The sequence below is a fragment of the Callorhinchus milii genome, unplaced genomic scaffold (assembly GCF_018977255.1).
Source record: "Callorhinchus milii isolate IMCB2004 unplaced genomic scaffold, IMCB_Cmil_1.0 Scaffold4, whole genome shotgun sequence".
Classification (NCBI taxonomy): domain Eukaryota; kingdom Metazoa; phylum Chordata; class Chondrichthyes; order Chimaeriformes; family Callorhinchidae; genus Callorhinchus; species Callorhinchus milii.
The window spans coordinates 18,828,795-18,856,041 of record NW_024704745.1 but is presented as its reverse complement, the minus strand read 5'-3'; the positions used below and the strand labels follow the sequence as shown (position 1 = coordinate 18,856,041).

The 27,247-nt window shown below is 37.2% G+C and overlaps 1 protein-coding gene across 6 annotated transcripts; it reads left to right on the top strand.

Moving 5' to 3' along the window:
- The first annotated feature begins 257 nt into the window (after positions 1 to 257).
- On the top strand, positions 258 to 26,522 carry ap1s2 (adaptor related protein complex 1 subunit sigma 2). 6 transcript variants are annotated; one of them, XR_006085009.1, is made up of 6 exons: positions 258 to 364; positions 2,487 to 2,665; positions 5,156 to 5,264; positions 5,538 to 5,675; positions 13,642 to 13,741; positions 24,954 to 25,017. XR_006085009.1 is itself a non-coding variant. In XM_042334206.1 (6 exons), the coding sequence occupies exons 2-6, from the start codon at positions 2,487 to 2,489 to the stop codon at positions 24,999 to 25,001; spliced, it is 483 nt and encodes a 160-aa protein (XP_042190140.1). In that variant the 5' UTR covers positions 259 to 364; the 3' UTR covers positions 25,002 to 26,522. The 6 variants fall into 6 exon arrangements, 4 of the variants coding, with proteins under 4 accessions (XP_042190143.1, XP_042190140.1, XP_042190142.1 ...); XR_006085010.1 differs by lacking the exon at positions 24,954 to 25,017 and adding an exon at positions 24,312 to 24,320; XM_042334206.1 differs by lacking the exon at positions 13,642 to 13,741 and adding an exon at positions 24,312 to 24,320 and having other exon boundaries at positions 259 to 364; positions 24,954 to 26,522.
- Positions 26,523 to 27,247: the final 725 nt, after the last annotated feature.

The following is a 27,247-nucleotide window of genomic DNA, read 5'->3' as shown; positions in this document are numbered from 1 at the left end:
GGTTACCGTGGTTACCTCATTTCATTCCCGCCCCCCCATTCACAGCGCGGCTCGGGCGCAGTCGGGCCTCGGTGATGATTGACAGGAGGACCGACCAATTGGAATAGAGAGCGCGCCGGCAAAGCGCCGCTGCTGAGTGGTCGCCCGGGGTGAGCGGAGGCGGAGCGGCGTTGACTGACAGCGCGGGTGACCAATCGCAAGCAGTTGCGCCGAAGCGTTCCGCCAATGGGAAAGCGACGCGAGAGGGGTGGGGGGGCGGGTCTGCCTTAACCCTGACTCGCGGGCTGGTCCCTGGAGGAAGGAGCTGAGGTCGGTGTCCTGAGGCTGAGCTGAGAGCGCCGCGACCCGGAGAGGCAGACCCAGGGTAACAGCGGGGGCCGGGCAGGGCCGGGCCGGGCTCGGGGTGGGAGAGCCCCTGGGTGGTGGTGGTGGTGGCAGTTGAGCATCAGGTGTTGGTGTTGAGGTGAGGCCGGCAGCCAGGCCCGGCCCGGCCCGGCCCCGGGACTCGCTTTAACCCCGGCAGCGGCGCGGTGTTGCCTGGTAACCCGGGCCCAGAGTCCGCATCTCCCGCCCGGGCTCGGACCCCGTCGCCGCTAGTGACCAGAGGAAGGAGGAAGGAGGAGATTCCTCTCCCAGGAAATCCTCTCCCTTTACTATTAAGGTTCTTTGTTTCTGTTTAATATCTCTCTCTCTCTCTGTGTATATATATATATATATAATTGGTTTCCGTCCCCTCCTATCTCCACTACCCCTCCCTCTCATCGAATAAACAAACAAACAAACAAACCCCTGTATCCTCGGGCAATTTCTCAGCCTTTTTCTCTTGTTTATTACTTATCACTTTCCTCTCCCCACAACCAGTCTGCAAACTGACAGCTTTCCACGATTTGTTGTATGTTTGTGTGTGTGTATGTGTGTGTTTGTTTGTATGTATATATGTATGCGTGTGTGTATGCGTGTGTGTATATATGTGTGTGTATATATGTGTGTGTATATATGTGTGTGTATATATGTGTGTGAGTGTTTGTGTTTATATATGTGTGTGTGTGTTTATGTGTGTGTGTTTATGTGTGTGTGTGTTTATGTGTGTATATATGTGTGTGTGTATATGTGTGTGTTTGTATATGTGTGTGGTAACTTACTGTCTTTTGTGAGAATGTCACAAGATTTGGTTTCAATGAACTTTTGGCTGCACATGAAGCTGCTTTAGTGCCTGATGTGTCTGGCGTTTCCTCTGATCTCTTCCTTCCTTCCCTCCCTCTCTCCCCCCACCCGTACAGCATTCAACAAGGCAAGTCCATAACATTGGTAATTATGTTGGTTTAAGTTGGTGCAGTGCTGTCGGTTTCATGCAAGGTTTTCAGTTTACTTCGTCGAGAGAATATCCTTCTTCCTGCTGTGTCCATTTCCACTGTGTCCAGATGCTTTGTCCGTCTAATACCCCAGCTTGATCTAAAATGGAAAGCTGCTGCTTGTGAGCCTGTTAGGTTTCTTTTTGTTTAGACAACTGAAATATAGTTATGGTTTAACTTTTGATTTTTAAAATAAAGACAATTTCAAGTTGTACAAAAAAAACCTCTATGAGTAATGTTGGCCAGTTTATTACAATTGATTTTCATGTCTGATTCAACAGAAATTTTATGACCTGGCCTGGGCACTTTGATTTTTCAGGGGGCAAAAATCCAGCAAAAGGTGCATATGTGAACAGTAACACCAAATACCTCTAGAATTCAGTTATTTTATATACTCAATATACAGTATGTATTGTAGAATACCATTTAAAGTTGTTTTTTTCACCATGTCCATGTCTTTGTACAATGAGTATGTTTTTACTAATATTGGCCAATCGCTTTCACTTTTCCAGCTCTTCTCACCAGTGAACATGCTGACGTGAGACCAAAACAAAATAACCTGATCATAAATGATTTTGAAGTTTATTTTTTAGTCAGTTGTGTATTTGACACATAGAAAACAGTAAACAGTCACCGAGAGTATGCAAATCAAACTGAGAATTCCCTGCATCCCACCTACACATGGAAATTCCTGTGTGTTGGATTGCGCACTCTCCTTACAGGGACACATCTTGCTTATCTAATTCCGGAAAGTATTAGGTTTAGGCTGGGCTGGCAAGACCTTGGGCACCAAAAAGTGTTCTTTGGGGTACAGCTAGAGTGTAACATGCTAAATCGGCATTAACCTTCCTACACCCTATTATCCAGTAATCTACTTTGATGCATTTTCCAGGTTCACTCTTGCGGCTGCTTGGCTGAGAGGTATTGGTGGGCTACTGTTGCCAATGAACCATGTCTCTGTGTGTGTCCCTGGTTTTAGGAAAGCCAGGGGAGAAAATTGGTGAGGGATATTTTTGTATTGAGGCGTGTAGTTCGACAACCAAGGATTCAGAACTTGTAGAGACATACACACAAAGGAAATATAATGTAGGAAGCCAGTGATTCAATTTAACACTTTAACCTTTTCCTCAACAGATGCAGTTTATGCTGCTTTTCAGTCGTCAGGGCAAACTACGACTGCAGAAATGGTATGTTCCACTTTCAGATAAAGAAAAGAAGAAAATTACAAGGGAATTGGTGCAGACAGTTCTGGCCCGCAAACCCAAGATGTGCAGCTTTTTGGAATGGAGAGACTTGAAGATAGTGTACAAAAGGTTGGTTTTTAACTGTAATGTGTATTCAGAATCATAGAGCATAGAAACAAGAGTAGGCAATTCAGTCCCTCGAGCCTGTTTATAAGATCATGGATGATCTGAATGTATACAAATTTGTGCACAAATTCAAACGACTGGTATTCAAGCATTCAGGGTTAATTTAGTAAAATGTTACTGCAGCTAATTTATTTTCAAGTGCTGTTTTCTGAATTCTTAAAATGTGGAACATTGTAAAGTTTTATATTGTATAGAGATGAAAATGGTCACCATTTTAGCTGAGTGCTACTGCACTGTTTTTAATGTTTTTAATGGCAGATAGCAGCAGAGTATATTTTATTAGGGATAACATTAGGAAAAATATCTAAGAAAAGCATCTAAGATACCATCTAAGATGCTTTTCAGTGGTTTGTTGAGGACTATCAAGACTTTGTCTTATTCTAAAATTATACTCAAACCTGTTTCCATCATTGTAGCCTGTGAGGTAATTTTGTCTTGAAGTTCAGGATACCTTAGAATTGTGGAAACTCCTAAATTTTAATTTAGAAGCCAGTTCTTGTTAAGAATTGGAAAAAGGGGCTTCCAAATTAAGATCAAATTTAGGAACTTGTTAAAATTCTGCACAATCTTAATTTTTAAGGCAAAATGGTCTTATAGGCTAATATTAGGTGGCATTTCTGACCTTTGATGTAGCAAAATCTGGGATTCACTTCATGGCTGTTTGTGGGCCGTGTGTAAATTGGTTGCTGTGTTCGCTTACAAAATACACAAACTCCTCACGTCACAGTAAATCTTCTGAAGAGCTTTGAGACTTGACTTTATCCTGTTGTAAAAGGCACTGTATAAAATCCAACAGTTATTATTTTTGATTCCTTTCCTCCATTTTAAGTTAGAATTAGTAATTGAACCAAATTAATTTTAAGTATTCAAAACCACACTTTCAATCTTTTGAATATTAATTTTCCTCAGGGCAATTTTCGTGAGATGTAGAGAGATTTAACAATGCTTAACATTTTGTGTGTTTTGGGAGCTCATTGAAATGTATGGCTGCACAAAAATATCTTGATTATTTTTATAGGGAAATGTATTGGGGAGTTTAAAATGTTTAATTTCTGAAAGTTCAGAATGTTTTGAAATTGAAGCTTTGTTTTGAAAATGTGTCTCTGCTTGTACAAACTGGTAGATGTTTCCTAGTTATGTTGAGCTTGAGTGTACTTGAAGATTACTCCTAAAATTGCGAACATTTGTTGTAAGTTTTCTTGCAGAAATAGTATGCAATAAATCACATGAGTTGGTTTTACCAGCTTTGTGAGAAAAGCCTTTGGAAGGGATTTGTTTTCCTCGAATAATACTCTGAGAATCACTGCTTACTTTTAATTTTCCAGCTATGAAAAATGAACAACCGGAATGATTAATTTAACCCAGCTCCATTGGATCTGAGTTAACGGATCCTATGTTGCAAATGTAGCAGGCTGTTCATGTGGGGTGGGAATTCTTCCCATTCTGCTCTTGTTAAACCTGGAAGCCAAACCTCATTGGTCTTAGCTGGACCAGTAGTGGGAATCTTGCCAGATAGTATTTTAAATTGTATTTTAGCTGATTAAACCAGATGAACCCGAATATACTTTCTGGGTTCCCCAAACTTTAGCTCTTGCTAATCTGTACCAAACACTTTCTGGAATTGGATAAGTAGATTACATCCCTCTGACTACCCATTCCCGATAAATAGCAATTTTCATGCATATGTATTAGTTTATAGTTTGGTTACACTTAAGCCTAGTAATGGGTTTCTATATGTGTCAGACCCTCGGCTGACCCAAAAAAAAGCCTAGGTTGATACTCTAGTACAGTATCAGAGGGAGTGTTTCTTTGTCAAAGTTGTCATCTTTTGAATTAGGCATTTAACTGAACTCCTGTCCACCTATTCAGATCATTCACTTCATGGCTCAAAAGTTGGGACATTTAGTGTGCAAGTTGGCTGCTGCATTTGCCTACATTTAGCTTCTATACTTGATGATAATTACTTGTGATTAGCATTATTGTGTGTTACATTCCGATTGTTTGTTATCAATATCCTTCTGTCATCCACCTTCCTTGGTGCAGCATGAAACACCTTTTCATGATGGACATTTGGCAAAGAAATTATACAAAAAACTATGAAATGTGCAAAATATTTTGCCCAGGAGATTAATATATTAGGAGCACGTATTTGTAATCTGATTTAAAGACTTGCTTACTTAAAGACTTTGGTGGCAGTGAAACACATAAGTGTTTCAGCAGACATATGGAGCGGTAAAGATGGCTTAAAGCTGTGATTCTGTTTATGAATTGCTGAATGTTTTATCTATGTTCTTGGAGAACAAGTCACTTGATAGTATCTAAATTCAATGATTAGAGCACAAGGGGCCAAATACTTTGGGTAAAACACTAATTTTGATTAACTAATTTAACATCTATTCTTAGAGGATCAACAATGTTGCTGTGTTTCTCTAGATATGCGAGCCTTTATTTCTGCTGTGCAATTGAGGACCAGGACAACGAGCTCATAACCCTTGAGATTATCCATCGTTATGTTGAACTCCTAGACAAGTATTTTGGAAGCGTAAGTTTTTAAATTTTGATTTGATTTCCATGCTGCGTTGCATCTACTGCAACTGAGATATTGAAACTTCTTCAAGAAATACAGCTAATGCATTAAAATGTCTCAAATGTGTTACAAAAAGGACATGAAACTATTTTCATTTTTCATCCATTACTACCTCTTTTTCTCTTCCCTCTCCCCCTCCACCCCCCTTGTAAAACTATTTTTACTGTATTTAAGATTCATAGTAAACTGGTTTAGATATCAGAATACATTTTGCTTCCTTCTCTGAAGGTCTGTGAACTTGATATTATCTTCAACTTTGAGAAGGCTTACTTTATCTTGGATGAGTTCCTGTTGGGAGGGGAAGTGCAGGAGACTTCAAAGAAGAACGTACTGAAAGCAATTGAACAGGCTGACCTGTTGCAGGAGGTAAGAGTCCCACAAATGTGTGCACCAAAGCACCAGCATGTTGTGTTTTGGCAGAGAGAAATTTCTTTATGTACCAACCCTAAAATCTCAAATGCTTTTTAGATAGCAAAGCATGCTTTCCTTTGTTGCTTTCATGTTTAGTTGTATTTTGTTATGAATGTGTAGTTCGCAGCTGCATGTTTCTCTTGTGATAGTGTATGGAGGCAGAAATTTGTCATATTTAGAGGTTCAGATTTTGAACAGATTGCATATGTTTGCATTTTACAAATTGAAACTACACCATTAAATTGTTTTTGTCCCACATTTGCTTGTGGGGTTTTTTAAACACTATAATACCTCAAATCTGGCCATTTTTGCCTTCAGAGACTTAAGTAATAAATTCCAATTAATTACTTATTCCATATTGTGCCTATGATTCCATCTCTGTTCTGCTTTATGTTGTACTTTTTCTAGAGAGTTTGGCTTTGCTTTGTGTTTGACATTAGTTGTGTTTACAACCTTGCAGTTTAGCGCTTTCTTTGTTACTTATCTGATGTCTGTGCTTCTTTACTGTCCCATTGCTGAAATCCAGAAGCTAGACTCGCTTCTATGATGCTTTCCAGGTATAGTTGATTAACACTGTGTTACTTCATAGAACCAAATGTACAGTATTGTGGAAGATTTAACTGTAGAACAAATAGGATATTAGGTAGCTTCATGGTCCAATATTACTCTACTCATTTCAGAATAATAATTTTTTCGGACTCATCAGGAGCACAGTCTTTCTTCAATTGCAACCATATCATTAGGAGGCATTTGCATGCAAACATTACAGATCTAATGGCACTTAAATTGTTATTCATATATATGCATTCATTTGATAGACAAGCAAAACGTGTTTGTTATCTATCAGGCAATGCTACACTAATTGGAAGAATATTTGCTAGGAATTTATGGAAGATTGATGATTTCCACAGAGTTGAACACCAGAAAAACAGTTTGGTTAGACAAATCTGAGGGACATTAACAACTTACATTTATATAGTGCCCTTCACATTAGAACATAAGAATTAGGAGCAGGAGTAGGCCATTCGGCCCCTCGAGCCTGCCCCGCCATTCAATAAGGCCATGGCTGATCTTCAGACCTAACTAATTACCTGCCCTATCCCCAAAACCCCATAACCCCTCTGTTGTTTTTAAAATCTATCAGTCTTAGCCTTGAAGATGTTCATGGACTGAGCATCTACAGCCTTTTGGGGTAGTGAATTCCATAAATTCTGAGTGAAGAAATGTTTCCTCAACTCTGTTCTAAAAGGCTGATTCTTAATTTTAAGACTGTGACCCCTGGTTATAGATTCTCCTACCAGGGGAAACAGACCCTCAGTTTCTACTTTATTCAACCCTTTAAGAATCTTATATGTTTCGATAAGATCTCCTCTAAATCTTCTGTACTCTAGAGAATATAGCCCTGGTTTATTCAGCCTATCCTCATAGGTCAGTCCCCTCATCCCAGGAACTAACTTAGTGAATCTATGTTGCACCCCCTCGAGGGCAAGTATGTCCTTTTTTAAATAAGGAGACCAAAACTGCACACAATACTCACCAAGGCCTTATATAGTTGCAGCAAGACTTCTTTAGTGATCAAAGTGGTTCACAAAGACGAGGTTGAATGCCAAGCAAAGGTGGTTGGGGATGGGGAAAGGGTAGACACAGTAAAAGAGGTAAAGTGAGAACGATAGAGAAAGAGTTTGAGAGGTTAGTCGTGTAGCTGCTGAAGATTCGGTTACTGATGGTGGCACAGAGCAATCAGTCGTCTTCCTACCTCCACCGCCATTGCCCTCTACCCTTCTTGACTCCAGCGCAAGCAGTCCAGGGCCTTGGGACGTCCTCCCAACGTGAAAGGCGCTATATGAATGCAATTTGTTTTCGTTGTCAGCTAGCTCTAATTATTGAATTATTAACTATAACTACAATATTGATATTAACTATTACTACAACAAATCCTTTTTTTAAATCAGTTCTCTTGAACTGATACTAATGTATACATGCATTGGTGGAATGTAACAATAAATTTGTCCAGATGAAGTCTGCATCTTTTTTAAATTGGGAGATGGAATGGTGTTAGCGTAAGGCAGCAGATTTGTATTTGAGATAATTATGGAGTCCTGTAGCTCAGTGGTTAGAGCACTCACTTTGCAAGCGGGAGACCTGAGTTCAATTCCAGGCAGCGCGAAACCTTGGGCAAGTTTCCTTACTCCACACAGAGCCTAATAATAATCCCTCCAAAACCAAAAACAATAATAAAAATTGGTCATTTTCAAACTACGACTGTTTGTGGGACATTGCTGTGCGCAGTTGGCTGCCGCGTTCGCCCACAAATATACAGTCAATTCACTTTACAGTGTGTTCTGTGAAGCGCTTTGGGACGTCCTCCCGACGTGAAAAGGCTATATCAAATGCAAGGATTATTATTATTATTATTATACACCCAAGCCTTGCACCTAATATTCCTCAAGGTACAAACAAAAGGGCTACTTTATTTCTGTACTTGGAAGGAGACCAAGTACTCGTCAAGCATGCTGACTTCTGGGTTCAGGTGATCAAGAAGTTGGTCAATGACGGATCTAATTAAACATTAACTTGGAAGTTGCAATGTAAAGGAGCAAGTTGAGACTATGAAGGAGAAGCAGCACAACTATAGTGCTTGTTTTTTTTCCCCTTTCATGGAAAATTTGGTAGAGTGTGAAATAATTATTTGGGATAGTGGTGTCTCTTGGATTACATTAATTTTCGTCAATACTAATTGGCATGGAGGTGAAATAGAATTATTAGGTTTGTTTAGCAAACTGTAGCCCAGAGAAAATGTGGAAAAATGAAGAAGTGTGCTTAGTTCATGAATTGTTTTAGTTTGCAGTTTGAGGGGAAAATTGCCCTGCTGTGTATAATAAATAATAATAATAATCCTTGCATTTGATATAGCGCTTTTCACGTCTTCTAGACGTCCCAAAGCACTTCACAGAATATACTGTAAAGTGAATTGACTGTATATTTGTGGGCAAACGCGGCAGCCAATTACGCACAGCAGTGTCCCACAAACAGTCGTGGATTGAAAATGACCAATTTATTATTGTTTTGTTTTTTTGGAGGGATTATTATTAGGCTCTGTGTGGAGTAAGGAAACTTGCCCAAGGTTTCGCCCTGTCTGGAATTGAACTCATGTATATAAATTAAAGAACTTGTGTCTTTACTGTATTTTTCAAAGATATTAGTAAAATTGACTATCTAATAAATAACATTGAAAAACATTATTTTGTGACATTTGCACATATCTCTGATAGGAATTACTCTCGTATTCAGGCCTCTAATATATCGTTTTCAATTGGCTGGTGTTTCAACTTACCCCATGACAAAGAGTATTTATGAACATCAAAGCCTGTCGCAAAGCAACTCTGCTTCATCTCTTCGCTTATGTTATTTTATGCTAAGAGTTATTCATATTGTTAAAATATGCAAATTATTTGGATTTAATGGTACGCGCTCCCAATGCAAAACTCTTCGTGAAACAAAACCTCTAAATCCATTTTTATGTCAATAAGCATTACATTGATGTCTCTTTCTGCATTAGTTAAAAAGTAATGTTAATTAAAATGCATAAATCTGCAGTGTTTCATGTAGAATGCCTCCAAAACATGGTCTTAAATTCAATATTGCTAATGAATGCTGTCATCTGGAGAGTCTGCTTTTGTCCTGGGAAAACCTGTCACATAATTCTGTCTTTCTTTTGGTGTAGAATTTTGTTTTCAACACTGGATAGTTGAGCTAGGAATTAAATACAGTTTATATTTACATAGCGCCTTTCACATTGGGAGGACGTAGCAAAGAGCAAAAATTGTACTTGTTCAAGGCCAAGTGTGCCTTGAATTTTTATAACTTGAATAAGCAAAATGCAATTTTTTAGGAGAGGGAGAGGCAGAGAATAGATAGGATTGTGTTAAGAAAAAAATGAGGGGTTTTATTTTCTTCATTTTATTTTAGACCTAGCTTCCTTTTTTTAAAAAAAATTCTCCCTTTAGAGAAAGTAAATGGCCATGTTAAATGTCTTCCTGACAGCCAAACCTGAGATTATGACTATGTTGGGAATTGGTCAATTCATATCGCAGTAGTGCTTTTTGTAGCTTCAGGCTGTGCCATCAGCTCTCCTTAACAAATGCCAGTTTGATTCTATATTTAATGATGTATTGAATTAAGAGTGCTTGGAAAATATTATTTGCACGCTTTGTGTCAAACAGTAAGTAATTCCATCAATGTCAGTGGTGAATTCCTACAAAAAAAATTTTGACTTCTAAAGAATCTTTTTTTAAAATGGAAGAATATTGGATATTGAATGAGGAATGCTTTTGGATGTATTAGGAAGGTGCATGATCCCAAATTAAAAGTGGTCAAGCCATTTGTGTATTCCAAATTCAGAACCAACAAGAATTTGTGTAGTTTAATATTAATCACTAGCTGCCATTGTAGTTATGCCAAACCGATTAGCTATGCATTGTGTTGAAGTTATTTTTGGTTGGTTTGCCTTTAAAGCAAATGACCTGGCTGAATAAATATATATGTAAATACAGGTGAGTGATTAGAACAATGGACAATGTGATGCTGAAGTTGTACAGATTATATCATGTACTATCAGAAAATTCCTATTGTAGAAAAAAACTTTTATCGTGTGGGAAGTCAGTGTTGAAAGACTTGGTGATGTTTGGGGAAGAGTAAAGGGAATATTTTGATTGATGTCTCATCCTGTCACTACCTTCCAGCATTAAAGAATGGGGTCCACTTGGACTGGACTAGATCCGGTGATCTGGTGTAACAGTCTTGCTTGAATTGTGATCTAACCAGAATTTATTGAATTTATGACTAATAAATCTATTAATATAGCAATAGTTTTGTATCCTATCCTTCAACAATTGATAGATATGTCCTAGAAAAGACTAATAAGCTAGTAATTTTAACATGATGAAACCCAGCATTTACTTTTTAAAGTTTAAATTTGGGGCTCGAAAAAATATCTGCAAGTATTGGATGTAATGAATTAAAAGCTTCTGTTAATAGCCCTTTCAAGTTTTCAAATAGAATGTGCAAGAGATTTTTATGATAATTTATTTTTTTTACCTACTGTTTAAATGATATAAATGAGAGCATAAATTAAACATTTTGTTTGTACAGTCTTTTGTCTCCCATAGCAATAGTCCTTAATCCAATTTAAGAAAGTAGAAGAGAAGTAATGTTAAATGAGATGAGTATTAAAAATGAAGCCGTATGATGTTTTAGAATGTTTGGGGCAATGCCCTGTCTTCTGAGGGTAAGCTTGGTGTGTTACTGAGCTTGACAAATTGTGTAGGTCGTGGATTTGATTGACCGTAGGACTCTTGGGCTAAGATTAGAGTTTTACCTTCTGTTCACTATCCAGTCAATTTACTTGTTAGTGCATATTCATCAATGTTCAATGAAGAGGGGATGATCTTTCTGGATCGATAACCTACTGGGCCTCATTTTCTCTTAGCTCAACGTCTGAAGAATACTGTCTTGGCAGACAATTTCCCCCTATGAAATTATGCTATAAGTCGTATGTTGGATTTTATCCAATTAAAATATTTAAATAATTCATTAACCTTAACAGGGTTGATTCCATATTACCCACACTATGTGCACAGAGAATGCTTGTCTGAATTGTCCCACTGCCTTATATCTTGATCTTGGTGATATAAATTACTTTTAATCAAGCCCTAACATTTGTACGTGGAAGCTTTCACTATAAATTCTGCAACATGTGCCAACTTATAATTAAATGTGGCTTCACAGTAGGTAACTAACAGTTTTCTGTTGGGATAGTGCATTTTCTGGGTTGCTTTTTATGGTTTTTGCCCCACCTCTGACCCCTTAAAACCTTACCAACCTCTCCGCTCGGCACGTATTGACGTGCTCCACGTCCCCTGCCCTGCCCACTCCACCATCGGAGGTCGGGCCTTTAGCCTTTCTGCAGCCACCATTGAAACTTAATCCTGTAGCCCTTTCCTTGCCTCCTTCAAAGCCGACTCAAGACCTTCCTCTTCGACCGTGCCTTCAGTCATTTTCCCACCACTGTAGCCCGCAGCTCAGGTGCAATCCCTTCACTGTCCAGCACCTTGGAATGTCATCCCAACATGAAAGGCACTATATAATTGTAATTTTTTTTGTTATTCTTCAATGACTTTTGACTAGATGTGCATTATTGTATTTCTCTTAGATTTTCATCTTCACAGAATAGCTGATTTTGCTCTATTACTTGACTGAATGTTTTAACAACTACGTCCATGATTTGCCGACTTTCTCTCCTTCCCTCTTTGTGATTCATACTTTTCTTAGACACTTGAACTTGTGCTGGGAGTTGTAGCACTTCTCCATTTTGAGGCATGAACATTGAGTTTACAAGTCAGGTATAGAACAGTTCGATTATAGAGGAAAGGTAAACCTTGATTTCAACTTCAGAACACCTTTTTCTGAATTTTCCAGTTCCACACCAGTTACCTTTACTCTGTAAAATTACTGCATCTTGGATACAGATTGGTGTTTTTGTGCTGTGGACCTGTGCCCAGCAGGAACTGGATTGAGCGTGCCAAACTCGTTTCACTTTAGACCCTTGGATTTGGCAAAGATAGGCTTTTTTCTCATGATGTTAGGCCAATTTGATGAGAGCAGACTATAAATCCAGTCTCTCGGTTGTTCATATAGAAATTTCAAACCCTGATCTTTTTTCTTTCACAGATGTTTCTCTTTTCACCATACATGAGCCCTGAATATCTTTTGCTAGACCCTTTCAGTACCACTTTATAGCAAGATAATGGAAATGTCACCTGGGATAACTAAGTGGTACTCCAAATTATTCCCCCTTCCCCCAATTGGTGATATGTCCCTACAGTACAGTGCATTTACTCAATTTTAAAAAAAATTGCAAAGGTAAAATTCAGGTTTCAGAACTCCATGTGCTTACAATGCTGAAGTGCTGGTTTAGAGAAAGTATCTTGTTTGACAGCCTGACACAAAGTTTTTAAAAAGCTCTCAAAATGGCCTGCTGGATTGCCTTTACATTTTAATGTTCGAAAAGAGCGCTTTTATTCTAACCTCATCATTTTACATTGTCATTAAAGTGCTGCACATGGAGTGAATTGCCCATGTGTAGAGCTCTGCTTTTCCCTGACTATATTGAGTGCATTTTAATTTGGTGATTCCTGTTTACCGTGCTGTAAAATCAGGTATCACTCTTAGGTAGTACTTTATGGTTGCAGCAGAAGGTCAACTATATTATTTAGAGGAATTGTTTACTGCAGAATACTTAAATGCTTTTTTTGCACTAGTTATTTAGTTAGAAGATTTGATGTTTTTTTCCAGTGATGGTCCATGTTGAGGCAATTTATGACCTTATCATTTATGTGTTTGAGTTTGAATTGTAGCCAGAGGCTATTCAATATATGCAGTATTTGTTCTTAAAGGGTTGAGATATAAATTTTTTCGAGTCCAGGTTTAATCAGTGTAAACTGCTGGAGGATACACAGGTCATGAAATAAGACAGTTATGTGTTTTTATTAAATTGGCTAAATTAAACTTCATTCACAGTGTTTTGCATTGTATATCTAAAAATGCAAAGTACTATAATTTGCAGGAAGAATTTAACTTGGTTTACTTGACACATTTTTCATACATTAGTTTTTATATTTCATTGTATTTTCCTTTATTGTTCATGGCCTGGGTGTCCTTGTACTAATGTGAAATAATGGCTTCTGTTGATATCAAGCTTGTGCCCAATATGCAAGATTGCTATTAATGAAATAATGCAATGCATGATCTATTTTGTGTATAATTGTTCTTTTTCGTTGATATATTTCTTCTGTTTGCTGTTCCGGTGTAATACTGAAGGAAAACAAAAAATTCTCACATGCTGCTTAATTTTGTGTTTTAGAACCAAAATGAAGACTGGGGAAGTTTGTCAGCTGACGATATCTTATGATTGAAAGAAATCTTAGGCTTTTTGCCTGTTTTGAGTCCCATCCAGATCATTGGTAACTATTTTCCCATTTGAGTGGCATGGGTATAGTTTGGGAGCATAATGAATGATGCACGTTTGCAAACCTTTCCATGGTACTCATTGCTAAATTGCCTGTTAACTGGAGAAAGGTTGGGAGGAATAATATCTTGGTACTGAAGCGAATTGGTGATGGGGTTGATCCTATTCGGCATTTGCATGAATATCGTGCCTTGTTCCTGCTAATATTGTTTGAAGCTAACATTATTAAAAGAAAATGCTCAACTTGCAGCAGATGTATATGTTTAAATCTAATTATTTTATTTAATATTACAATGAATGATATTAGTCCATCAAAACTAATGATCTGTAAAATAGGTCTTCATTCTTAAGTATCCCTTTGAATGCTAACCAAAAAGGATGCACAGGGTCTAGGCCCTTGTTTTAGGATATTTATGATCACTTGAGGCAGTATTGAATAATATTTTATTAATTTTAATGGAATATTTGAATGTTCAGTTTCCCCTTTTTTGTGCAACTGCCTCATAAATCTGCTGAAGGTGAATAGATAATTCAATGAGGTTGTTCTTCAGTAAATATTACAATGAGGTTGTTCGCACTAACTGAGCTGAAAGTGTAGATATCCCTCGATCATCTTGTCCGTATTAAGTAATCCAAGATTATGCTTAATTTGGGCAAATGCAGTATAAATCCGGCAAATGCAGCAAATTAATCCACGTATGTTTTGCAACCTTTTTTCCTGACAATAATAATAATAATAATCCTTGCATTTGATATAGCGCTTTTCACGTCGAGAGGACGTCCCAAAGCGCTTCACAGAACACACTGTAAAGTGAATTGACTATATTTGTGGGCGAACGCGGCAGCCAATTGCGCACAGCAATGTCCCACAAACAGTCGTAGATTGAAAATGACCAATTTATTTATTGGTTTTGGAGGGATTATTATTAGGCGTGTGTAGTAAGGAAACCCCTACAACACCTAGCTACACATAGCCATTCATCATATGCAGATGACATTAATATGGTTCAAGTAGTACAGAAATGCGTGTTCCATGAAGTATTTCATCTTTCTGACTATCCTCCTTTGGAAGTTGTGGGAGGATGAAAGAGGCAAGCAGGTCTCTGAAGCTGAGGTGAGATGCTTGGCAATGGAATGTCAGAATTGAGTCAACCCTCTGGAGGTCTCAGTAATCCGGTTCCTTAGACAGTCGAGTCCACAGTACACCAATGCACTACTGACCAGCCACCCTGGGTTTTTAGTAGAACTTTTTTAGGAGGGCCAGACTGGTCACTGATTTAAATGAGGCCAAACACGTTTTATTCAATAAAATGATGGGGATTGCTAGATTTGTGCAATTTTAAGCTTAGGTCTTAATATTACATTTTAACAACTTTGTCTTGCTAAACATTTGGCTTTGACATGACTTAACACAATTACTGCTAATTTCCCTGTCTTGTTCTATCTGTCTTTTTCTGGTGGTTAGCAGGCAGCTGGGATGGGGGTGTGGGAATGAGGACCATAAACCTCTTGTGAGGAACTTTTTTTAACTAACCTCAGCAAAAACAAATTAATCCAGCACATTACACATATATTGACTGAACTAATGTTTAAATTGTTTGTGTTTTTATGCAAATCTAGCTGTGTTAATGTAAATTGATTTACAAAGTCCTTCAGTAATTATATCAGAAATATTCTGTGACAAAAGTACCTTAATCAATTTTTAATCTTTAGGGATTGTGTTTTAGCTACACCATAGCTGAATACAGTTCCCCGATCTTCCACCATAGATTAATTGCTACACAGAAGGCAGGGTGATGTTTGACTCTTGCAACAGACCAAAGGTATAAATGAGGCAAATTCCTCAAAGGACTGTGCACTCAATACAGAAAAATACTTGTCAGCTATGTATTACAATCATAGTTCATTTATAAAGTTTCTATTTCTACTTGTTTCTTCTTATATATTGTGACTATTCAATGTCCCAATTTATGAAGACTAGTGACAGCACACCAGGATGATCTCATTGGTTACAATGAGAAGCTTGGTAAACATGGGTTGTATTTCTTAGAACTGAGCTGGTTAAGCAGTAGTCTTGTCTGATTGATGTCTTGAAATAATAAAAGGAATTTAAAAAAAGAACAGCTTGCACTTATATAATGCCCTCCACGCAGGGTAGAGTTGCAGAGCACTTAACAGTGGCAGAGCGTGACTCTGAGCCGAGTGGAGGGAGTAGGTGTCCGTAAGCACAGTCAAAGAGGAAAGTTTTCAGGAGGGACTTGAAAGAAGGGAGGGGGCAAAGCGAAGGGATTGAGGGAGAGTGCTCCAGAGTTTTGGGGCATAGTGGCTGAAAGCATGACCTCTGATGGGGCTGACGGTGCGAGGGACGAGCAGGAGGCTGGTGCCAGTTGAGCGGAGGTGCTGGGTGGTGGATTGGAGAGTGAGGAAGTCGGAGAGGTAGGGAGGTAATGGATTTGAACACAAGAGTGATTAGTTGTTGTTGAAGGGAATTTACAAGGTAGATGGGGAATGACTGTTCCGTTTAGTGGGTAAATCGAGAATAAGGGAAAATTATTATAAATGTAATTAAACTGGTTAAAAGTGAAACCAGAAAACATTTCTTCACACACAGGATTGTGAAATTGTGGAATGTACTGCTCTGGAAGGACATAGATACAGAATTAATTGGGTGTATAAATGGGCACTCAAGTGTTTTGAACGATATGGAGAAAATCCAGAAGATAGGATTAAAAAATTATAGCTGAATTAAACTAATAAATTATTGAAGTACTATAAGTCTTGGAGTAAAATTCAAGAATTGGCAAGTTAGAATAGCTTGCCAAACACTACTTATTCTTCTGTCAAGAGACAAGGTAAGTCTTGTTCTCATTCCTCCTACCCTGCCTTAATAATAATAAAAATAATGAACATTTGTTCACTGTGGTAGATCCGGTGATTTAATGGTGTGTAACAATTTGATTAATCTTGCTAAACATTGATATATGTATGGTCTCTGTCCAAAAATCCCCCTTGTGAAATTGATCATTTGTTTCATGGCTGTTTGTGGGGACATTGCTATGTGTAAATTTGCTGTCGTATTTGCCAACAAATACACAATTACTACACTTTATAAAAATCAAGCCAGTTTACATCACTTAACACAAGGTACTGCTGCCAGAAGAATATAACCACCTTGTCTGGAGAGGTGTCAGTGTAGATGACTAAATGACACCTATTGCCTCAGTTACATTGCAGCCATTGTGCTGAACTAAGGCCCACAAATCTACAAATTTAGTTACACCATTTTATCTTAAAATTTAGGATCACATATTTGTGGAAAATTGTTGAATTCAGTCATGTTTTGGAAGGCAGGTTTTATAAAACTGACTTCCAAATTGAGACACAATTGTTAAGAATTTTCCACAATTCAGTGTGATCTTGAATTTTAAATGAAATGGCGAAGGACTAGATAGCATTTCAGGCATCAGTTGCCTTCAGCAGAGTTTCTAAGAGCCAGGCATATGGACCTGTACCGGCAACTTCACATTTATATCCTCAGGCAAATTGAAGGAAAGTGGCACACGTATTTGTGAACATGTATTTGGACAAAACTCCAGTATATTATAGTATCAGGTATATAACTAATATATAACTAACTAATATTGAAATGAAAAAACTGAGTACCAAAGATATTTGAGTGTGTATTTCCACAATCAATCTGTAATCCTAGACCTTCTGTATCCACCCTACCCAGATAAATTATTGGCCTTTGCAAATATAATCATTTCCCAAAGGTAATCTTGAAAGTTAACGTGCATTTTCCGCATAAATGCTGCCGGCATTGTCTTGAATTCATTACATCCTATTCATGGTAAATATATTTGCAGTTGTCTGAAATATGCAATTGGTAAGATACAGTCTGCTGCTATGATATTTTAGCAAAGGATGTTAAGATATCGTGTACACTTCCCCAGTCTTCCTGTGTTATCATCTAACAAAACATTTTTCATCAATGTTTTTATATGTAAATGTAGTCATTAACTGTTCAATGGCTTTTTCCATTGTTTGAATGACTGAGTGGTTTGCCACTCAATCAAATCAATGTAAACTGTCTCTGTAAAATATAAAGTTTTCTTCTATAATCAGGCAACATCCTTATTTTGGCATGGTGTTATTTCTGCCCTCCCTTGTTAACCCTCTGGTAACATGCATTTGCTCTCAGATCCTGAATCATGTTGACAGTCTTCAAAGTAAAAATGCAGTACGTGGGAAACAAACTATGAAATGGTTGTACCTTGTATACATTTATACGTCTGCACTGAGTTCTACATTGATAGCTGAATTGCATCCCACCATGATCAGAGCGTTAACAGGATTTGCATGCTTTTTTACGCATCTTATTTTTCTTTCTCCTTCTCCTTCCCTCCTTCCTTCCCCCTCATAGCCACGGCACGAATATTTTAATGTGCCCGTATACTAATGGCTTGGCTCATCTTGCGTGGTGACTTGCGAGGAGATGACGATGGCTGCTTTGCTGTTGGTGGAATGCTGTCCTGGGCTCCTGGGCTGTATGAAGCCATTCATTTGAGCATTATATAAATCTGGCTGAATAACTAACCCTAATAGCGATATCAATGCTCTGTTTGTTCCTTACTAGCAGCCAGTTTATCCATGTATAAGTATTTGTTTATGTTCTGTCATTGTATCTTGTTCTGTTATATTCCCTCATTCTTATCTTACAGCTGCAGTATTCATATAATAGTCTGATTTTACTGCTACCAAATTATCCTACTGCTAAACTGGACTCTTATGGATATTAGATTGGATTCAACTGCAAGTGTTTTACTTAGACTATGATGTCTATTTTTACAAACAATCTGGCTTTCTTTAGAGATCTTTTAAACCTTAGATCACAATAATTTAAGTTAGCTTTAAAACCTTAGAGCTGAGGAGTCCTGCAGCTTTATGATCAGAAATGGTTGAATGAGTCCTTGCATAGCTTGCACAATATGAAGACCGAAGCTACATCCTGTGTTTTCACGGAAATCTGGTGAGATGGTAAATAGGTAAGAGTTAGATCAGAACTGATTAATGATTCAGAGTAAAACAAGGAAATAAACAGTACTGGTTTGTTATTAATTTAGCCTTTTTGGTCAATTGTTTCTAGATTTAAATTTGACCTGCTAGATGAAAAATGAATGAGCTGGGCTAATTCAAATTTAGTAATTGTCCAATAACAGTAGGCTGATATCCAGTTGTTGATTTCTGACTAATCTTTCATAGGCATTAGCCTATTGGCTTGTTTAGATTTGTAAAACTAGATCAATAAAGAAAACTCCAGAGTCTTGGTACTTCTTGTAAAATATTTGTATCCAGTAATGCACTTGGTAGGGCTATCCGTTAATACAGCTTCTTGGTGTTTTGATAATTCTCTTCGATAGAATGGTAAGGCAGTGGTCTTACGCATGCTGAGGGAGGGAAAATGAAAGAATACTGGTTAATTAACGCAGCATTTGCGTGCAACTGAGAGGGTGAGATTTGATTGTTTTTTTTAATTGGGATTTGGTAACTAGCTTCCCCAGCTAATGCATCTGAATTTTCTTTTTGTCAAGTGTTCCACCTATTCTGCTGAGATTAATTTTGATCTTTAGTGGTATCACAGCCCTGGTCTGGTAATATCTGGCATGGGTGAATGACTACTTGAAATTGTAATTATTTGCACTTTGTCAAAGCGCTATAGTTTCTTCCAGTGCCCTTCAGAGTGTAAGGTAGGTTCAGATCTTTACTGCCAATGAAGAGGGTTTATTCTTATTGTCTAAGACCCCTTAAATTGGCCTTATGATCTTGCCTGCCCTTGTTATGGTTAGAGTAAGGTGCATTTAATAATGGTTTCCTAAACTCAGGCTGGTTATGCTGTCTTCAGTCCATGATGTTCCCTCTGAAATTACAACAGGGTTCTGCTGCACGCATAAACATTTTAACATTGTGATTGATGTATGCGGGTTTGCAAGGCACATGGCCTTCAATGGAATATGGAGTGTCCCATATGTGCCTGAGTTCACATAGCTCCATGCTTGTTTAGGCTGCTTAATAGTAAAACATTAACATTTACTGAGGGAGAGGGATTGGATTTGCACTCGAAAGGAGAGTACTTTCAATGTACGTTGTATTCTGTACTGAAGCTGGCTTTAGCTAGTATACTGAAGCCGAAACAGTGCTTCTTTGCTCCACAATCATCTATTTTGTAGTTGGCAACATTAGTGGATAGGCTGACGAGTATGACTCAGCGGGTCTTTGGTGCAAAAATCCTAATCAGAAAAATATCTATCTGTTTTAGAACGTAGGCCATTATCTTACTAGTGCTGTGATGCTGTGAAAATGTAGAACACTAGAAAATGTACTGGGTGAAGTGATTTTACCTGGAGTTTTCATTTATCACATTTACATTTGTTTAGTTTTTTTTCTATTTTTTTATTTGATGGATTTTCCTTTCATCATCTCCACGATATTTAACAGTATTTTGCATCCACAGCGACCAGAGAAGCAGCAGGCTGATCATCCGAGAATGGAATCCATAACTGGCAATAGGCAGTTTAGATTGCATGCTTATGAATGAAGCACCAGGAATGGCAATAGATGAGTAAGAAGTTGGAAACTAATACATTTATATCAGAGTCAAGAAAACATATTACAGGAAATATGTCAGGCAGCTTGAACTAAAATATATTATGGTACAGTTTAAGACACTATTAATGATTTTTAATTTTTTTAAAAAAAAAATCTCTGGCCTCTGCCTTCCCTTGTTCCTCCGAGTGCTGGGGGTGAGAGGCCTGTACCTGATGCTCTCCAGAATTAGGTAAGCAGGGTGCATTCCTGCAGGGAGAGAGCGATATCCCATATCAGATGTAGGGAAATTTCCCATTGGTAGGTGGCCTCTTAATTGGGCTTGAATTGATTTTTGCACAGTGATGGGTTTCTGCGTGTGCCAGGCACTAGTTGGCTTTTTGTTTAAAAAAAACCTTCTTCAGTGTTGGGGAAAGCTCCAACAGAGGTCAGAAAAATATTGTGAGTTGCTGCTTCCAGAGATTTGAGTTAAAACCATCTTTGTTTTCTTGTGGATGGCTGAAGCTCTGGAGGTAGTAACAGTGCAGCCTTATTTACTTTAGGGGTTTGCCTTTGGAAGCAGGGCTGTGAAGTAGATACAACATGAGTATTTTGGAGTTTAATCAGCAACTAAAGGAGAGTTCAGAGATGGATTAGCAAGAGCAGAAATGCAGAACAGCGCTTAAGTTAGTGATGGAGAGATTTGTCCCCTCTTGGAATTGGAACTCTAGCAAACTGGATTTCTGATCTAGTTGCTTTGAACTGGATCATAGACCTGAATTAAGAATTTTAATTTAAGATTTCTGACCAAGTACCCTTATTTCAGCCGTACTTTAGAAAAGATTTCCTTTGAAATATCATTTTTAGAGCTCACTGGGGTTGTGTGGAGGAAAGCAACAACAAGCAATAGGTGACATTGATGTGGTCTAATGTGTATATTTCATTTAAACAGTGTTATAAATACATTAACAATATAATTTGTTGATATTTACCAATATTGATCATAGTATTCATGTATATATTAACAAAATAATTTTTCTGCTTTTCCTTGTGTAAGTTTTGATCTGAGGCAGTATCAGTCTGTGTTCCTACAGAAAATATAACAATAGTTCTTGTTCTTATTGCTGAGGCGAAATTGGATGCATGTTGAACTATAAAATGTTCTAAACCTGTTTAAGTTGGATCCAGGAGTACAAATATTCTTGGTAAGTATATTTTGGCCTTAGACAGATTCTAATAAATCATTTCTCCCAGTTAAATTCCTCGTGTTACATATTAATCAGTCATAAATGCATGAAAAAAGCCCAATTTATAATAATCCTTGCATTTGATATAGCGCTTTTCACGTCTTCTAGAGTGCTTTTCACGTCTCAAAGTGCTTAAATTGTTGCCTTTCAATTTTTCCAATGAACAATAGTTATGTTCCTTAGAGTAAATAAATGAATGACCTCCAATAGTACTTGCCCTTAGGAATATGTAACCATCACCATCTGCTTGTCCCGTGCTGATTACTGGCGTCAGGAAATGATTATTTGAAACCCTCTAACTCCAATATTTCTCAACTTTTTGATCCAGTGATTGTTTTGTTTTAATGGCATTATAATTTTTGTATCCGTATAGATGACTACGGGTTAGTTACAAGCAAACTATACTAGGTGGGCTCAGTGATCTTAAATTTGAGCCGTATCTTTCTATGTGTGGTTTCGAACTTATACAATATCTAATTTAGAAAATTCTGAAATCATAGCAAATCTAAAAATCTGATATAAATTGCTGTAAATTAGTTACTAGCTAACGTATTCATATTAATTTTACTGGTTCATGGGTCTTCCATAGATAGTTGCAGTAAAATAAGGATATTGAAATGTTTTATTTTTACATAGCTTCATAAATAAAAGTTTGTTTTACATTATGTAGTACGTTGGGTTAATGCTGTTTTCATCTCTTGCTTTTTGGTGGTGGGGCTTTTTGCCATTGCAAGTGTGTCTAATGAATTAAGGAATATTCAGACTTATCTGTTTTAAAGTTTAACTTTTAAATATTACAATAATCCTGATATTAAATGCCTGCTTCTGTGTGATTTGGTTTTGGTCTTTGTTACTGTGCACTTCGCTGACTTAAACTGCTCTTTTGTCTGTAAGCAAAAGCTTGCCTTAAACTTGTGTTCTGCAAAGCACATACTTCTGGCATGTTATGAATAAAACATTCCTGCATGCATCAATGTTTTTTGACTATTTTGTATGCCTCAACCGCTACTACAAAAACTATGTTGATTCTTATAAGAAGAAGAAAATAATAGTCTTCGTTTGATATAGGGCCTTATCACGTCTTCGAGTCCCAAAGCACTTCACAGAATATACTGTAAAGTGAATTGATTTATGTTTTGTGGGTGAATCGTCCACAAAAGTTCTTGTGTATTTTAGGTGACATACTGACAAATTAGGCCAATGATTAACCACACCATTACTTGATTTGCTCCATTACTTGGTTTCAACATCTAGCAATCAGAAACAAAATCTTTTTGAACTTACGTTAAATTTCATTGATTTCCAGTTCTTCCTGCTTCTCTTATGCATCTTGAGGTCTTCAGCAATAAGTTCTGTTCTGGACAACTATCAGTGTGGTTATTTTGCATGGTCTCAATTTTTTTGGCACTCACACGAAACTCGACGTGCGAGTTGTTATATAAATGTGACTTTCTATTGAATTAAAAGTTCTAACTGGCTGCCATTTAGAATAAATGGTTGGGTTTCCATGTAAGCTGGAAGATTCAACAAACTTATTTGCACAGCACATAATTAAGCATCAGAACACATAGCTTCTGTGCTGGAGTTAGGACACTTGGATTAGATTTTAGACAGCTCTGCACCTCATTTTAACATAGGAACTGATTCAGACCCATAGACACTATGATTTGGTGTCTGAACCACTTTGAAGGCGGATGCTTCAGGACTGTTTAACGTTTTCCAAGTATGAATGTATAAAGTACTTGTAAAGGTTTAACGATTTTGTAAAGGAACTTCTTAATTTTTTTGAGAAATTGTGACTAAGGTTAAATTAAAATTATGTTTTTAGAAAGACCTGGATAATTTTCTTGTGAAGATTAATGATTATTTCCAGTGTAGACAATGCTTCCATATTTGTTCAACTGATGCTTACATATTTGTTATTATGTAGAATTACCATCTTTCAAGTTATTTTATTTTCAACAATACCCAGGTTCACAGCATTGCCTAATATTTGACGTACCTTCAACCATCCTGCCATTTTCAGATATCTTTTGCAGTTTCTCACCGCATCTTTGATTCTGATTTCAGTATTTATGGGGTCTTGCATTGGCAACCTATGCCATCACAGGAAAATAAATGAGCTGATTTTAATGTAAAAACTCCTGCTTGTTTTCAGGTGCACATACCATTTTCTAGCTGAGTAGGCTAGTTGTTTCCATGCTGCCAATGCCACTCTGTATCCAGTTAAATGGAGATGCATTAAAGCAGTCAAGATCGACTCTCTCCAACCACCTCCCCACCCTGCCCCACCACTATACACACCCACACATAGTCTATGTAAGATTAGGAATTTGCAATACGGATCTTCAGAAAAATGTATAAATGCTTTTCCGATGGCACATTAGGAGATTAATGCAGCTGCAATTGTAACTTAGACTGTTCCTGCAACACCTTTCGTCATTGCAGTAGCCAATTTCTTTCAGGTTAAATATGTGCATATTATTTTATTAGAAAGTTGAAATATGATTAAAAGGGATTGATTTGTTGCATTCACTTTGAATGAGCTAATAAAGCTTATACAATACTGTACCATTCCTGTGAAGTGCACAACATTTCAACTTGTGTAATGAACCCTCGGTGAAGTCCTGAGTAAATGATGCTAGTCAGTGTAAGCAAACTTGATAAAGATGCTTCAGTTTCTCTTGTATGCTTATCCTTTTTTCTTTTGTGCCCTTTTGCCACACCTGTAATTAGGATACCAAAGTAAGTTTTAATTTTATAGTACATGGCTGAATACAAGTGTTTCCCCCCCTCTGGATAATACCCACTAATTGCAATATATTGTGCAGTTTAGAATTTTTGATCTGAATATTCTGTTTGAATATTTAGGTGTATCTATTCGATGTAGCTGCATGTTAGTTACATATTTGCATAGTGCATTGATATGTACTAGTGTACTGTACCCCGGAGTGATAGCATCTTCATCATAGCCTAGCCTGTATTTCTCCAGCGGAGACGGATCTTGGCTGTATCATCAGTAGACAAGCAGCACAACTGAAACCAAATTCTGCCTCACTGGTAGGGGCAATTATTGGGCCTGGCACTCCCTCATTACAACTGATATCGGCAATGGCCTAGTAATAGATTCCCTGCGAACTCTTAGCAGGGAATGGTGCAGTGATACCTAAAACTAGAAATGGGGAGCAACATGTTTAACAAGGGAAGGTGCACACATTAATGAACTGCTTTCACATGGCAGCCGTAAAGCAAAACATCATCCTCTGCATCATGTTTCAGTTTTAGGTACTCAATATATTTTACATTTCCACACATGAACCGATATCAGATTGTGTTGTAAAAATTCAATTACCAAAATGTTCAATTTTGCCTTCACAGGAAGCTGAGACTCCTCGTAGTGTGCTTGAAGAAATTGGACTGACATAAGACTTCTGTTAAAATCAATACTCAGAGTATTCAGATCGGTATTTCACTGCTTTAATTGTAACGTATTGCTACTATTGTAAGATGCTGTCTTTTTGATTTCAGTGCTTTTGTTAGCATCAATTGAAATTCCAACTTTTTTGTTTACTACTCCTGAAAATTAAAAGGGAAAACTAGGTGTTTTGGGAATTAAACTTGGGGACTGAAAAGGACTAGCTTAAATTCAAAGGTTGATAAAATCATTCCTAGAATGAAATATGGAGTTATCCTGAATACTTTTACAGACTGTATGTGTACATTTTAAAATTGAATGTCTCTGGAGTTGTTAATGAGCAGTTCTACACAGACCTAACTTACTTCCCATGTTGACACCTTTCTGTTGGCTTGAGGAATTGCACACCAAGTTTGCAAGTTTTTGTTGTCACCCTGCTTATCCTAAAGTGACTTGTTTACAAGTTTTGCCATTTTATTTCTTAAGGTTGATTAATACTTTTTAAAATGCATTGTTTCAAAGTTTATTTCTTGTTCCTAACTTGTATTAAGAGGACATGTTTGTGCTTGAAATCAAATAATTCATGTTTCCAGTATACCAAATTTCCAAAATACCAAAGCATTGACTACTGTTCTCAAGTTTCCATGTTACTGTTTTATAGAAAGTGCAGGATATCTATTTTTAATCAATATAAATCATGCAGCCAATAGGTTGCATAGATTTTGATTTGTTTCTATTTATTTTTAATAATTTAATCCAGAAAGCTAGGGTTATATTGGAAATTGACGCCCTTGTCAAGGGTGCCTCAGACTTCAGGATTTTGAAAGGAGGAAAGGGATTAGTCTAGTGATATGTTGAAATCGTGTAAACCTAAAAATTTAACGTTTGATTGTGAGAAATACATTTCAACATCATAATGTCTGCATTTCAATTGTTTGGGTGTGACATCAGTTTAATCTGTTACCTAGCACTAGCAACTCATCAGAAACAATCAAGACAAGTATTAGAATAATGAAAGTTATTATTTTAGCAAAATGAACAGTATTAACAATGTTGCTTATTCTGCAACATTTCTGTTTACAAAAAAATCGGTAATGATGACAGTCAAATGTTTATTGTAAACTTGTTTTTGTATTTTTGTTTTATGTGCTTGAACTGAACTTGATGTGATGTAAGTTGTTTTTCTTCAATTACGTTTTCTTTTTGTTACATTTTCCAATATCATCTTATTCCTCCAGCCAAACCAAGTTGATCAAATTGGTTTATAGTTTTCATTTTTTATTTGTGTTTGGTCCGAAATTTTCCATTAAAATTAGTTTGGTGCATACTGAGTTTGACAAATTTATCAGGCAGTTGCAGTGTTTGTCTCATCTGACTAGTTAACGCTTGTGTAAAATGAAGCTACATTGTGTCGCAGTCTGGTCGTGTACAATTTACGTTTTATGAACCTGGGAGAGAGAGTACTATATTACAACACAAGACAAATACTAATGTAACTTTCAAATAATAAATGCCCTTTTTTTAAAATGCTACGTTGTTTGTACCTTTCAAATTATTTTTATAAACTGAAGACAAACTGTTTTTAAAATAAAGCTTCTCCATTCATTATATTAGATTGCTAATGCAATCACATTACTCTTGTTTTTGAACATGCAGTTCTCCAGGTATGTTGTACTGTATCTTAGTATTCAGTGTGGAATGTACATCTTTCATTAAGGGGCATTATAACTTGACATAAGGCATAGACTGGTGTGAAAATGATCCAGACAGCTCTTAAACTTCAACAAGAACAATTTACACTTCATATTGCTTTTCATATTAGAATGTAAATGTTGAGATGGCTAATGGCATCACCTTTTGCAGCTGAGCTGAGATTACATACTTGGCAACAGAGCATCGGAATCCTCTGATGGTCTGGGTAATTCAGTTCAATTGGGTCCGTAATGCTCCAGTCTGTTGATGACAGACCAGCCAGCTTGGCTTATTCCATCTTCCATATTTTAGCTGTTTCAGCTATTTTGCTCTAGTTGTAGTAGTAGTAAACATAATGCTTGCATTTGATATAGAACCTTATCAAGTCTCTGAGATATCTGAAAGTGCTTAACATGTTTTACTGGTAGAGTGTAGTGACTATTATCTTGCCAGGTTTATTGCATTGATCAAGGTTGATAAATGTTAATATTCATGAAATGGGATTCCATAGCATTCTTTCCTTCTTACATTTTTTCCCCCTTTTATCCCTTTCTATTCTTTAAAT